Raw genomic sequence first — 12,284 nt, 5'->3', positions numbered from 1 at the left:
ATTTATTGATAATGTTGTATACTTGGCGAGTGGTAGGAGATTAAAGGTTAAAACCACTGATCTAATCTGCCTATTAATTTATCCATTTTGCTTATATCCCAAGGGCGTGATAACATGGAATCTTAGAGAACTCAGCAGAGAAAACAGGGTTAACATACCTGTAACTTATGTTCATCGAGTTCTTCTGTGCTGACACACATGGGGACTGCGCAGGCGCAGGCCAGCCGCCGGAGAATTTTCTAGAGCTTCCAAGGCTCCGAAGGGGCCGTTTGTCGCGCGCCTCAGCGACCGTCTTCCCGCCCAAACGGTCACGTGATCCTACAGCGACCAACGGCCCCTTCCCTCAGTTCTCCTTTGCCGCCGCTTGACCAACACACTTCAGCCATAACACCTTAAAAACACCAATTTCCGTTACAGCCATCACATTATCGTGCATTGGAGTTCACAGCGGGGTAGGAGGGAGGGTTGTGTGTCAGCACAGAAGAACTCGATGAACATAAGTTACAGGTATGTTAACCCTGTTTTCATCTTCGTTCTTCTGTGCCTCCACACATGGGAGTGTACCAAGCTTCACACAATAAGGAAGGCGGGGGTGAAGTCCAACACAATTTTATTGCACAAACAAGAACAACAATAAATAGATATGCATATATACATCTATGTAAAAAACTGTGTAAGGACACATAAATACCCAATATTTACATATATACACACCCCCAGGTACATATATACACACTTTCACTCAAGGGTACCCAGCAGGTACGCCAAGAAAGTCATTCCAAAACTCCCTCAGGAAAAAAGGGAGTGTAAGACAGCCTTGGCCACAGATACATCCTGCTCCGCATTGACATCAACGGCGTAATGCCTGACAAAGGTGTCTGCAGAGGACCATGTGGCTGCTTTACAAATATTAACCAGGGGCACCCCCCTGAGGAGTGCCGAAGAGGATGCTTGGGACCGCGTGGAGTGGGCTCTGACATGGAGCGGGCAAGCCACCCCTGCCAGGGAATAGGCCTTGCTAATGGCCGTCACAATCCACCTAGACAGGGTCTGTGAGGAAGCCCTGTTACCCTTGTCCTTGGCCCCAAAACATACAAACAGGTGAGGACAGGAGCGGAATCCCTTCGTCCTATCCAGGTAATAGGCTAGGGCCCTCTTCAAGTCTAGGGAATGAAGGGCCTTTTCCCCCTTAGAGGAAGGTTGAGGAAAAAATGCAGGCAGTGAGATATCCTGCGAGAGGTGGAAGGCGGACACCACCTTGGGCAGGAACCCGAGGCAGGGACGCAGGACCACCTTGTTGGGATGAAACACAAGAAAAGGGGGGTCAGACCGCAGTGCAGACAGCTCACTGACCCTCCTGGCCGACGTGACGGCCACCAAGAATGCTACCTTGTAGGATAGCATATCCAAGGGGCATGTAGCCATAGGTTCAAACGGAGGCAACATGAGACGTGAGAGCACCAAAGACAGTGACCACTGAGGCACTGGCGCCGACACAGGTGGGTAAAGATTGTACATGCCCTTAAGGAACTGGCGGGATTGTGGGTGAGAAAACACCGTAGCACCCTCAACTCGGGTGTGAGCAGCTGATATCGCTGCCAGGTGGACCTTGAGGGAGGAAGCCTTCAAGCCCAGGCCACGCAAGTGGCACAAATACTCGAACACAACCCCCAAGGGACTGTTGTCAGGCACCACTCCTTTAGCAAGTGCCCAAAGTTCAAACCTGCGCCACTTGGCTGCATAAGCGCGCCTAGTGGATGGCCAACGGGCGTTCAGGAGGACTCTCTGCACCTCGTCAGTAAAGCCTACCGGGGAGGAATGACCCGCCACGCCGTTAGGTGCAGCTTCCTGGGATCGTGGTGGACTAGGCTCCCGTTTAGGAGAAGGTCTTGCCGAGGGGGCAGACTCACATATGTCCGATGGGACATTCGCAGGAGCTTCGGGAACCAAACCTGCCGTGGCCAGAAGGGGGCCACCAGGATGCAGTCCGTCCCGTCCTCCTCTATCTTGCACAGGACCCTGGGAATCAAGGGGAACGGAGGAAACATGTAGTGCAAGCCCTGCGTCCACGTAAACTGGAAGGCATCCCCAATAGAGAGGGGGTCGCTCCCTGCCCTGGAACAGAACGTGTGGGCCTTGGTGGTCGCCGCAGTGGCGAACACGTCTATCACTGGATGACCCCACATCCGGAAGATCGGCCCAACGCACTCTTCGTTCAGTTCCCACTCGTGGTCTAGTAAAGAGGCCCTGCTGAGGGCATCTGCCCGGGCATTGTCTGACCCAGCCACGTGTATAGCACGGAGCGACACGCCGTTCTTGATAGCCCACTGCCAAGTGAGTGTGGCTTCCCGGCACAGGGCCATGGACACTGTGCCCCCCTGCTGATTCACGTAGTACATGGCAGTCGTGTTGTCCGTCTGCACCAAGACCTGACGATTTCTCAGCAGTGCTGTAAGAGACACAAGTGCGAAACGAATGGCCCTTAGTTCAAGCACATTGATATGGAGGGTCTTTTCCCTGTCAGACCAGACATCTTGCACAGACACATCACCACAGTAAGCCCCCCATCCCAACAGAGAGGCATCAGTGGTAACCGTGATGTCATGGTGTTGATACCCGAAAGGGGTCCCTCTAAACAAGTTGTCATCAGACAGCCACCAGTCCAAGGAGGAGAGGATGACCCTCGGGATAGAGAGTTTGAGGGACGGAGGGTGCAGCAGAGCATCATACCTCCGCACAAACCAGTTCTGGAGAGGGCGCATACGCAGCCTAGCGAAAGGCACCACAGAGGTGGCCGCTGCCATATGCCCTAGTAAGCACTGGATAGTGCGCACAGACTGGAACCGGTTCCTTTTAAACATGGACACTAGACCCCTTAGGGACCGTGCCCTCTCCAAGGGGAGCAGGGCCTTACCCTCCACAGAGTCTAAAAGTGCACCAATGTAGGACACCTTGCAGCTGGGCACCAGCTTGGATTTCTCCAAGTTCACCAGGAGCCCCAGGCGTTGGCAAGTGCTAAGTACCAAGCCAATGTCCTGCACCAGCCTAGACTCCGATTCAGCCACGATGAGCCAGTCATCGAGGTACGGAAAGATGGTACAGCCCTCTTCCCGTAGGAAGGAAACCACAGGGGCCACACATTTAGTGAACACTCGTGGGGCAGTGGACAGGCCAAAGGGGAGCACCTTATACCGGAAAACCCTTTGCCGGTAAACAAAGCTCAGGTACTTCCTGTGCTCCTTCCGTATGCCCACGTGAAAGTATGCGTCTTTTAAGTCAAGAACCGCAAACCAATCCCCTTGCTTCAGTAAGGCGATCACCGCCGCCAACGTAACCATTTTGAACTTGGTCACCTTGAGGAAGGCATTAAGGCCCCTCAGATCTAAAATGGGACGTAAGCCCCCATCCTTCTTAGAGACCAGGAAGAACCTAGAGAAGAAACCCTTTACAGAGTCCTCATAGGGCAATTCTTCCACAGCACCCTTGGCCAAGAGCGACACGATCTCCGCATCCAGCTCGGCCATAGTGTTATTGACAGCTGTCAGGGGTGAACTGCATCTAGGCAGCTCAACGAACTCCAGCCCGTATCCCAGTTCAACAATAGTTAAGACCCATGAGTCAGATGTTATTGACTCCCACTCAGAGAGGAGTGGACTAAGTCTGTCCGAAAAGTTCGGGGATACGGCTGGCGCGACCCGTCAGTACTGCCTCCCGGCGCCCTGCTGGTCTTTCTGCTGGGCCGGTTGCTGTGCCTGACGAGGCTTGAAGGGCCGACGCCTCCTCTGCTGTTGTGCGGGAGGGTAAGGCCGCTGCTGGTAGGCAGGATACTGATGGTAGCCCGGCCGCTGCTGATGGTATCTGCCCTGGTAGTGGTAAGGGCCAGACCTGGGAGCGTACCGTGACCTGGAGGAGGGCTTGTCCGCTGGAGCCAGACCCAAAGACCGCGCCGTCTGCCGGTCCTCCTTCTTTTTCTTCAGGGTCTCGTCGGTCGATTTGGAGAACAGCGAGTCCCCCTCAAACGGCATGCTCTCCACCCTGGAACGTACCTCTTGGGACAAGGCCGTAGACCGCAACCAGGAGTGGCGCCTGAGGACCACCGCCGAAGCCATTCCCCGAGCAGCAGTGTCAGCAGCGTGGCTCCCAGCGTTCATCTGCTGCTTAGACAGCCTCACAGCCTCTGTCTGCAGCAGGGACACCACAGCCTTGTGCTCAGGAGGGAGGTCTCGTGTATAGGATGCCAACTTCTCCCAGAGGTACAGCTGGTACCCTGCCATGATGGTCTGATAGTTGGCAATCCTCAGACCCAGGGAAGAAACAATGTACTGGCGCCTGCCCATGGCATCCAGCTTCTTGCCCTCCTTATCGGCAGGCACCGAGGAGTGACCCGATCGCCTGGGGTTGAACTCCTCTGTGACCAAGGAGGAAGGTGGAGGGTGCTTCACCAACGCCGGCCAGGTGCCCTGCTTGATCTTGTAGAGCTGTTCAATCCTCTTGGATGTTGGAGGCTGATCACAGGGCACCTGCCATACCTTCTCCACGATTTCCTCAATACCCTCGAGCATGGGGAAGCCAACGTACGCCGGGTTGTCCCCGTAAATGCGTTTGAGGAGCTTGTCCTTGGTCTGGGGAACTGCCGAGGAGATGTCCATCTCGAGAGCCTTGGCCATCCTTGCCATCTGGTCGGCGTAGATGCGGAGGTCCTCGAATGGCGAGTCCGCCGATGGCACTAGCTCCTCAGCTGGCGATGGTTCGGACCAGGACTCCGACTGGTAGCCGCCAAAGCTCTCCACATCCTCCTCATCGGAACCGAGCTGGGATTCCGGAACCTGGAGCGGAGGGGGAGCCCACGCCGACCTCGATGTCGAAGGCCTCGGTTCCGACACGGAGAAGCCCGCAGGTGCCCCCTCCCATTGGCAACGGTATGGCGAGGGGAGGTAGGAAGCCTGCCGATGCCGGGACGCAGTGGACCGGACTGATCGGACACTGTCCCCGGAACCATGCCGCTCACGACCGACCGGAGGTGGAGACGGACGGGCAGGCGACGGACGGCTCCGACGAGGAGACGGGCTCGGTTCCAGCCTCGGCGACCGAAGGGGAAGCGATGGTCGGCTCCGACGGTGCGGGCTCGGCTCCGGCCCCGACGAGAATTCCGCGGGCACCGTCTCGAAGGCCATCGGATCCGGCACAGGAACGGTGATGTCTTCTGGCTCGGGGGAGCCCAGGTGAGGGGAAGGCGTGTGAGGAAGCACGATGACCTCCTCCTGAGGAGCGGGACGCGGCGACCGATGATGCTTGGTCTTCTTCTTCTTCTTCGCTGGTTCCGAAGAAGACCTCGGAACCGACGCGCTCCTCACCTTCGAAGGGGACCTCGGCTTCGACCTCTTAGGCTTCATCGGAACCGATCCGGACGTCGGTTCCGACCTGGGACTCGGTACCAGGATCCTCGGTTCCGACGTAGGTCTCGGATCCGACCTGGTAGATGACGCGCTACGGGGCGGCCGCACCGGTCCCTGTGCTGGAGAGGCCGCTCTCGACGCCGAGGTACTCGGGGGACGCGGTTTCGACCCCGACCTCGCGGAGGCCACTGAGCCAGCTCTGGAATGCCGTTCGGCAGAGGGGCTTGGGCCGGCCTTGGAGGAGGGCAACGGAGCGCCTCCGGACATGACCTTCTGCCACAGGGAGGAGTTCAGTCGGGCCTTGCGCTCCTGCCGGGCCTTGCTGGTGAAACCCTGGCAAATTTTACAGGCCGTCACATTATGGGTCTCCCCCAAACAGAACAGGCACAGTTCATGGCCATCGGTCTTGGCCATTTTAGTGTGGCATTGGAGGCAATGCTTGAAGAGAGCCTTTGAGGCCATCTTCAGGGGCACGCGAAAGGAAGGTCAAAAACAGTCCGAGTCAAATTACCGAGTCCACAACAAAGTCCAAAACGAGATCCGAAGAATAGTCGAGGTCACGAAGTCCGAAGTCAAAAGCCAAGCAATCAGTCAGAATAAAGCACGAAGCACAAAAAAGCACAGAGCAACGAAGCTCACGTTCTCTCCAAGCGGCGGCAAGAAGAGAACTGAGGGAAGGGGCCGTTGGTCGCTGTAGGATCACGTGACCGTTTGGGCGGGAAGACGGTCGCTGAGGCGCGCGACAAACGGCCCCTTCGGAGCCTTGGAAGCTCTAGAAAATTCTCCGGCGGCTGGCCTGCGCCTGCGCAGTCCCCATGTGTGGAGGCACAGAAGAACGAAGATGAACAAGTAGTAACGAAACCGCAAAAGATCGCCTCAATCACACACATTTTCTCACTAGAACACTCAACACCAGTCAAGCTCTCCAGACCTGCAACACCCTGCAAGAATTTATTGAAAATGCTAACACTTAAAGTGCATACAAAATACCAACAGTGATAACCGTTTAGTTATCTTTTGGGAGTGCATTCTGCAACCCAGAGGCAATGTCCTGAAGGCTGTTTTTTGCCCTGTCCTGTATCTGACTTCCTTAACCTGCTTTTTGTAAAATCTGGAAATGGGAGGGTGGGGAAGAGATCAGAATCATATAGGTTTAGTTGTGAATGAATCCAAAATAATGAACTGAACCCACAAGCGCTATCATCTACTTTGCTGCTGTTATTACACATCTCTCAAATTATTTGATATTATGTGACGGAAAAAACTGAAACATTTCAGTTCTGTGATTCTGGCTTTTGCTTGAATAGAACCTTAAGTGTCTCAACTTCAAACAGATGTGATAGTGAAAATATTCTGCTCTGGATTATGGGCTGGGCATGATGAAGCACATGGAACCATTTCATGTAATATTCCTTCTCCCTCTGAATGTTTACCTTATTGAGTTGGCGTTTCCTCAGGCTCCACTTGGTTTGCAGGTTTTATCACTTTTAAATGGAGCTATGCTGGACAGAAGAAGGTACAGAAAGGCAGGAAGCTCTTAACTAACACTATTCACTGCTGAATTGACAGTGCAATCCTAAACAGAGTAACATTATACTAACTCCACTGAAGTGAAGGGACTCAGAAAGGTGTAACACCGCTTAGGATTGTACTGTTAAGGTTTTATCCTATGATTCAAAGGTTCCATCAGATAACCCTATGGTTCTTTAAAGAATTAACCATAAACAAAGGAAAATGGTAGAGCAATTTTAAATGGGAGGATAGCCAATGGGCAACTCATTCCTCTTTGACTGCTGCTGTTTCGATACAGTCTGATCCTTGTTCTTTCAAGCAGAACGTGTGCTTTGCAAACAAAGAGCTTAATTGCTGTCCTCTCACTGGCCCCTTACCAGTATAGATGTCTTTATGTGCAATCCCATCACCTTGGCTATTGTAATACTGCATAGAAGGCTGTGTCCTATCATAGTCGGAACGAGGATCTCTAATTCCTAATAGCGCCGGTGATGAAGATGTGCTGCCAACTGAGGAAAAGGCAGTAATAAAGAGAGAGGGGAAGGGGAGAAGAGACAGAGAGAATCGGCATCAGAGAAAAAGTTTGGAAAAGGCAGAGGACTGATTGGAAATGCTGGTGCCAGCTTTGCAATAAATTGACTTCGACTATGGTAAAAGTGACAATGAATGCAACTTGGTAACCATTCACACGAATGCTCTAGAAGAAAAATTTACAGCATGTTGACATTTACAGCAATGTGTATAAATTACGCTAAATTTAAGCATTTCTGTCTGAATTTTAAAATATCTGCAGTTGCCTCCTGTGACCTGTTTCAGACTACTGGGAAACAGAAATCCAGTTTTGTTTTATTTCAAAGGAAAAGAGACATTAAAAACCAGGCTCATATGCAGCTTGCATCCTATGATTTTACTGTAATTCAAGATATCCAGTTCCTTGGTTGCCTCAACTGCAAAGCAGTTGAAAGAAGTACATTGGCTGAATTACTGACTGCTTGATTCTTTATGAATTAAATTTGTTGATACTGTCCAGGGAATAAAGCAGGGCTTTTTTTCTGGGAAAAGAGGTGGTGGAAATCAGTGGTACCATAGGCACTCCTGGGACCGCACGATGATATCACTTCCGAGAAGTGATGTTATCACACAGGGCATGGCCACCCCCGGGAGCGCATCTGCAATTCGAGTCTGCTTGCCTCCCCACCTCAGGCTGATTTGGGCTTGATCCTGGCCGTTTGGGGCCTGTTTCAGCCATCTTTGGCCCAATTCGGGCCTGAAGTGGCCAGGATTGAGCTGCTGCCGGGTGGGAGAGTGTTCTCCTGCCCGGCAGCAGACCGTTCCAGGCCGAATTGGGCCCAATCCTGGCCATTTCGGGCCCATAATGGCCAGGAGCGGAGAGGGGCAATTTTAAAACCTGCCGGAACGCCATTCCAGAGTTTTCCGGCAGAAAAAAAGCCCTGGATATGTGTATCTATCTACTTTTGATGCTGCAATTTATTTTCTCTTATAGAGTTCTGTTTAATATGCATTCTACATTTTATACAGTTAAAGGTCCTCTGCATAGGGTCCAAGAAATGCTCTTATGATTGGCTTTTGATTAATCAGATATGGGGACTGAGTAAATGAGAGCACACTGATTATTAGTTATTCTGCAGCCAGTACATGGGAAGCTCCTGTACTGTCAATCAATCCAGTCCTTTCACACTTTTTTCCTAGCACATGGGACATAGCCATAGCACTAGGAGGGTGCACCAGATGATCCAGATTTGGTAATCCTGAACTCTGGGTCTGATTCTCTAATATGGTTAGAGAATCCCAAATTTGTCTAGCCATTATTCCATATGGGGAATAGGAGGAAAACTATTGAGGAGGCTTGGGGAAGGGGTCATTTTTCAGGCAAACTCTGCCAAATTTGTAGGTAACCTACTCTTTCCAGACCACTACAGACCCCCCCCCTCCAAGTTTCAGGAAGACTGGACCCTGTGGTCCAATTCTATGTGCCCCTGAATAAGCTGTCCTCAGCCATTCTCCACTGTTTCCTATGGAGGAAACACTTCCAAGGTTTTCCAGGGAAAGCTTAAGTGAAGGCAACTCCTGGCCAAAAGCCAGTCCCAAATGCAAGTCCCACTCCCATTGCAAGCTGAACCCCAAAAGCCCAACAGAACCAAAGTGAAGCTAGGGAACCAATGCCCAAACAGAGAATCCTCCCAAATGGAAGCAAGAGAGGGAGGCTTGTCAAAGACATGGAGTTTAAAAAGGCGGCCAGCAGCAGCTTGAAGGACTCTTTGGCGCTTGGGCTGGGGTGGAGGTGTGGGATGGGAATCCACTCTGCCTGCTGCCTCCTGTTCCCCGACAGCCTTGTGTCATGCTCCTCCTGCCAGCCAGCCTCATGATACTTTCCTGCTGCAGCACGGACCCATAGAGCTTGCCTCCACTTTGCCAGGTCCCCGGCCCCCCAGCCTCACACCACTCGCTGCCCTCTTGCTCACTGCTGCTGCTCTGCCTCTGCTTCGGCTGCCACTGTGACCAAATAATCCAGCCTATCAGAGTCTGGATTCCTGGATGCGGTTTGGGATTCTCTTATGTGACCTGGCATAGCCAGTTTATGCTACATTGGTATAAATCTGGCTATAAAGTCAGATCACGAATCCAAGATTGCACACCCCTATACAGCACACCTCACCCACCCCAGAAAACACTTTCTTGTTCCTATCCACAGATAATTATGGATGGACTCTCTGCATGTTCTGAGGAGCATACAGAGAAGAGTTTGATAACAAAATAAGTGCTGATACTTCATCAAGATGTTTAATTCTTTTCAGCAGCATGCCGGAAGATATTATGTGTGTTTTGACTGACTCAAAACATTTATGTCCTCTCCTCACATCTGTTTGGTGAGGAGGGCAAGATATAACAAAGGCAACTCTGCCAAGAAAGATTAGTAGATTTAGCCTCTCAGCATGGGTTTTCTGATTTCAGTGTACTAAACAAAACCAGATTTAGATAAGGTACAGTTTATGACCTAACAATATGAATGCTCTAGATAAGAACAAAAAAGATTTTAATTTCTTCTGTATGCTTTTTGTCTGTGTGTGTATATGCGTAGCCACACACATATTTGTATTTTCAATGTCCTTTCTGTTACTTTAAATGACCTGTTAAATCAACACAGTTATGTCATGATCCATGCCAACTTCAAACATGTGGAAGAAATCGGCCAGCTCATTCTTCTTAGAGGTTTTTGAAAACAGAATGGAGAAACACTTATTAGGTAAGATTTTAAACCATGTAATCCTGCTGTGCTGAACTGATTTCTCATAATCATTTAATCTACAAAAATGGGATCTCTAATGGACTGCAGATTACTCCAGTGCTAGTTGTTATCACAGTTCTTACTCATAGCCAGATTGTACCTTATACCTTCCTAAAGAGATGATGATGATGATAACAACAACAACAACATTTGATTTATATACTGCCCTTCAGGAAAACTTAACACCCACTCAGAGTGGTTTACAAAGTGTGTTATGATTATCTTCACAACAATCACCTTGTGAGGTGGGTGGGGCTGAGAGAGCTCTGGAAGAGCTGTGACTGACCCAAGGCCAGTTTGGTGTAGTGGTTAAGAGCATGGGACTCTAATCTGGAGAGCTGGGTTTGATTCCCCATTCCTCCACTTGAAGCCAGTTGGGTGACCTTGGGCTAGTCACAGCTCTCTGGAGCTCTCTCAGCCCCACCCACCTCACAGAGTGTTTTGTTGTGGGGATAATAATGACATACTTTGTAAACTGCTCTGAGTGGGTGTTAAGTCATCCTGAAGGGTGGTATATAAATCGAATGTTGTTGCTGTTGTTCAAACCCGGTTCTCCAGATTAGAGTCTGCCACTTCTAACCACTACACCAAACTGGCTCTAATAATTTTAGGTAAGCGTGTAAGTGCTGTCCATCTCACACACAGGATCTATAAGGTGAAGGAAAGTTTATGAAACATTTATAGGCTGATCCTAATAAATTCTGTCATAATAAAAGCCTGCAACTGTAAAGTGGAATGGCCGTAACTATGTATGTTCAGGAATGGCAGAAGTTAAAACTGAATGTAAACTTAAAAGTTTGAAAAGGGATCTACAGGAGCTGTTCAAGGAAATTAACATCAAATTTGTTCACATACTAGGAAAAGGAATTGTTAACTGACCTGACTGAATGACAGGTGACATTTGCTGATTTGTTGTAGACAAGGAGGGATGTGACTTGAATCTGTCACGCTCAAGTGTTGACACTGGGGTAATAAAATGATTTTGATTCCAACCATCCTGTGGAAGAAAAGGAGGGAGGTTACATGAAAAATGAACAGCATTTCATTAAAAGAAATAATTTAGAGTTCATTGTGGAACTGCACCCTCATGAATACTAAGTTTTGTGAAATTAATTTTCCTGTGGTACCTTTTTATAAATGCTTCGGAGGTCACGATATTGCCACAATGTGTTCAGCACCTGGGCTGCAGCCTTGACAACCTTCAGTGATGACCTGGGGGTGGGGGGAGAGATTTAGCATACAATACTATAAGAAATATACACACAGGAAGTGAATTGCTACATGCAGGGAAACCCGGAATTTTGCTAAAGGACCCACAGGATCCAACCCTATAGATTTTTTTACTATCTTCAGAAGCAGAAAAATCTACTGAAATTTATACAATTTTTTCCATAAACAAATGGTGATATAAAAATAGCCAAAACACATGGAAGTCTACGTGCCACTAAAGTTTGTAAAATTTTGTCCATTAACAAATGCAGGAGGCTGGCGAGCACTGTGTGGTTTTCATGAAAGAAAAAAGAAGAAGAGTAGATGCCAACTTTTCCTTCTCCTTTGAACAGATGGGAAATACATGAAGGTGGCTTATGGAGAAAGCTAGGAAACGCAGAAATAAAAGCTTCTGATGTTGACAACTCATGTTGTAAGTTCCTCTTATCAGAAGCAGGAGATTTTGAATCGAAAAAATTTAGCCTTGCACTTGCCTGTCCCCCCGGCCTTTAGTTATGTTCACCAGTTTTTCTATTCCTCCTGTGTCAGCCAAAGCTTTGGCATTTTCCATGTTTTTGCTGGTGACCTCGTGAAGAGCACAACAGATTGCTGCTACTGTTTCATCGGAGAGAATGCTGGGTCCATTGCCTCCTGGAAGGCGATTCACTAGGTCTCGCATAGCATATTTACCTAGAAAAATCCATAAGAGAAATACAAGCTTTTTAAGATCTCACAGATTGATGCTGTGAGGAGACATACAATTCCTGAATTAAGCACAAGGAAAAAGACATTAAAAAGATCAGTTCTATAAGAAGGGAAAGGGAAAAAAAAACATCCTGGCTCTGCATAGAGTGGGAAAG

At 49.6% G+C, this 12,284-nt stretch overlaps 1 protein-coding gene across 5 annotated transcripts in view; it reads right to left on the bottom strand.

Annotated features, from left to right (window-relative positions):
• Positions 1–12,284, bottom strand: part of PKP4 (plakophilin 4) — a 169,679-nt gene that overhangs the window by 4,128 nt on the left and 153,267 nt on the right. For 4 of the 5 annotated variants that reach the window (XM_054972413.1, XM_054972414.1, XM_054972417.1 and 1 more), the window contains 4 exons: positions 11,919–12,114; positions 11,343–11,427; positions 11,095–11,212; positions 7,286–7,417 (listed from right to left, as the gene is read on the bottom strand). In XM_054972413.1, coding sequence (XP_054828388.1) covers positions 7,286–7,417; positions 11,095–11,212; positions 11,343–11,427; positions 11,919–12,114 — 531 coding nt within the window. The remainder of the gene's footprint in view (positions 1–7,285; positions 7,418–11,094; positions 11,213–11,342; positions 11,428–11,918; positions 12,115–12,284) is intronic. The other variant, XM_054972415.1, reaches the window with a different exon arrangement.

Source organism: Eublepharis macularius, chromosome 2, assembly GCF_028583425.1.
Source record: "Eublepharis macularius isolate TG4126 chromosome 2, MPM_Emac_v1.0, whole genome shotgun sequence".
Taxonomy (NCBI): domain Eukaryota; kingdom Metazoa; phylum Chordata; class Lepidosauria; order Squamata; family Eublepharidae; genus Eublepharis; species Eublepharis macularius.
This window is presented reverse-complemented; position numbering and strand designations above follow the sequence as displayed.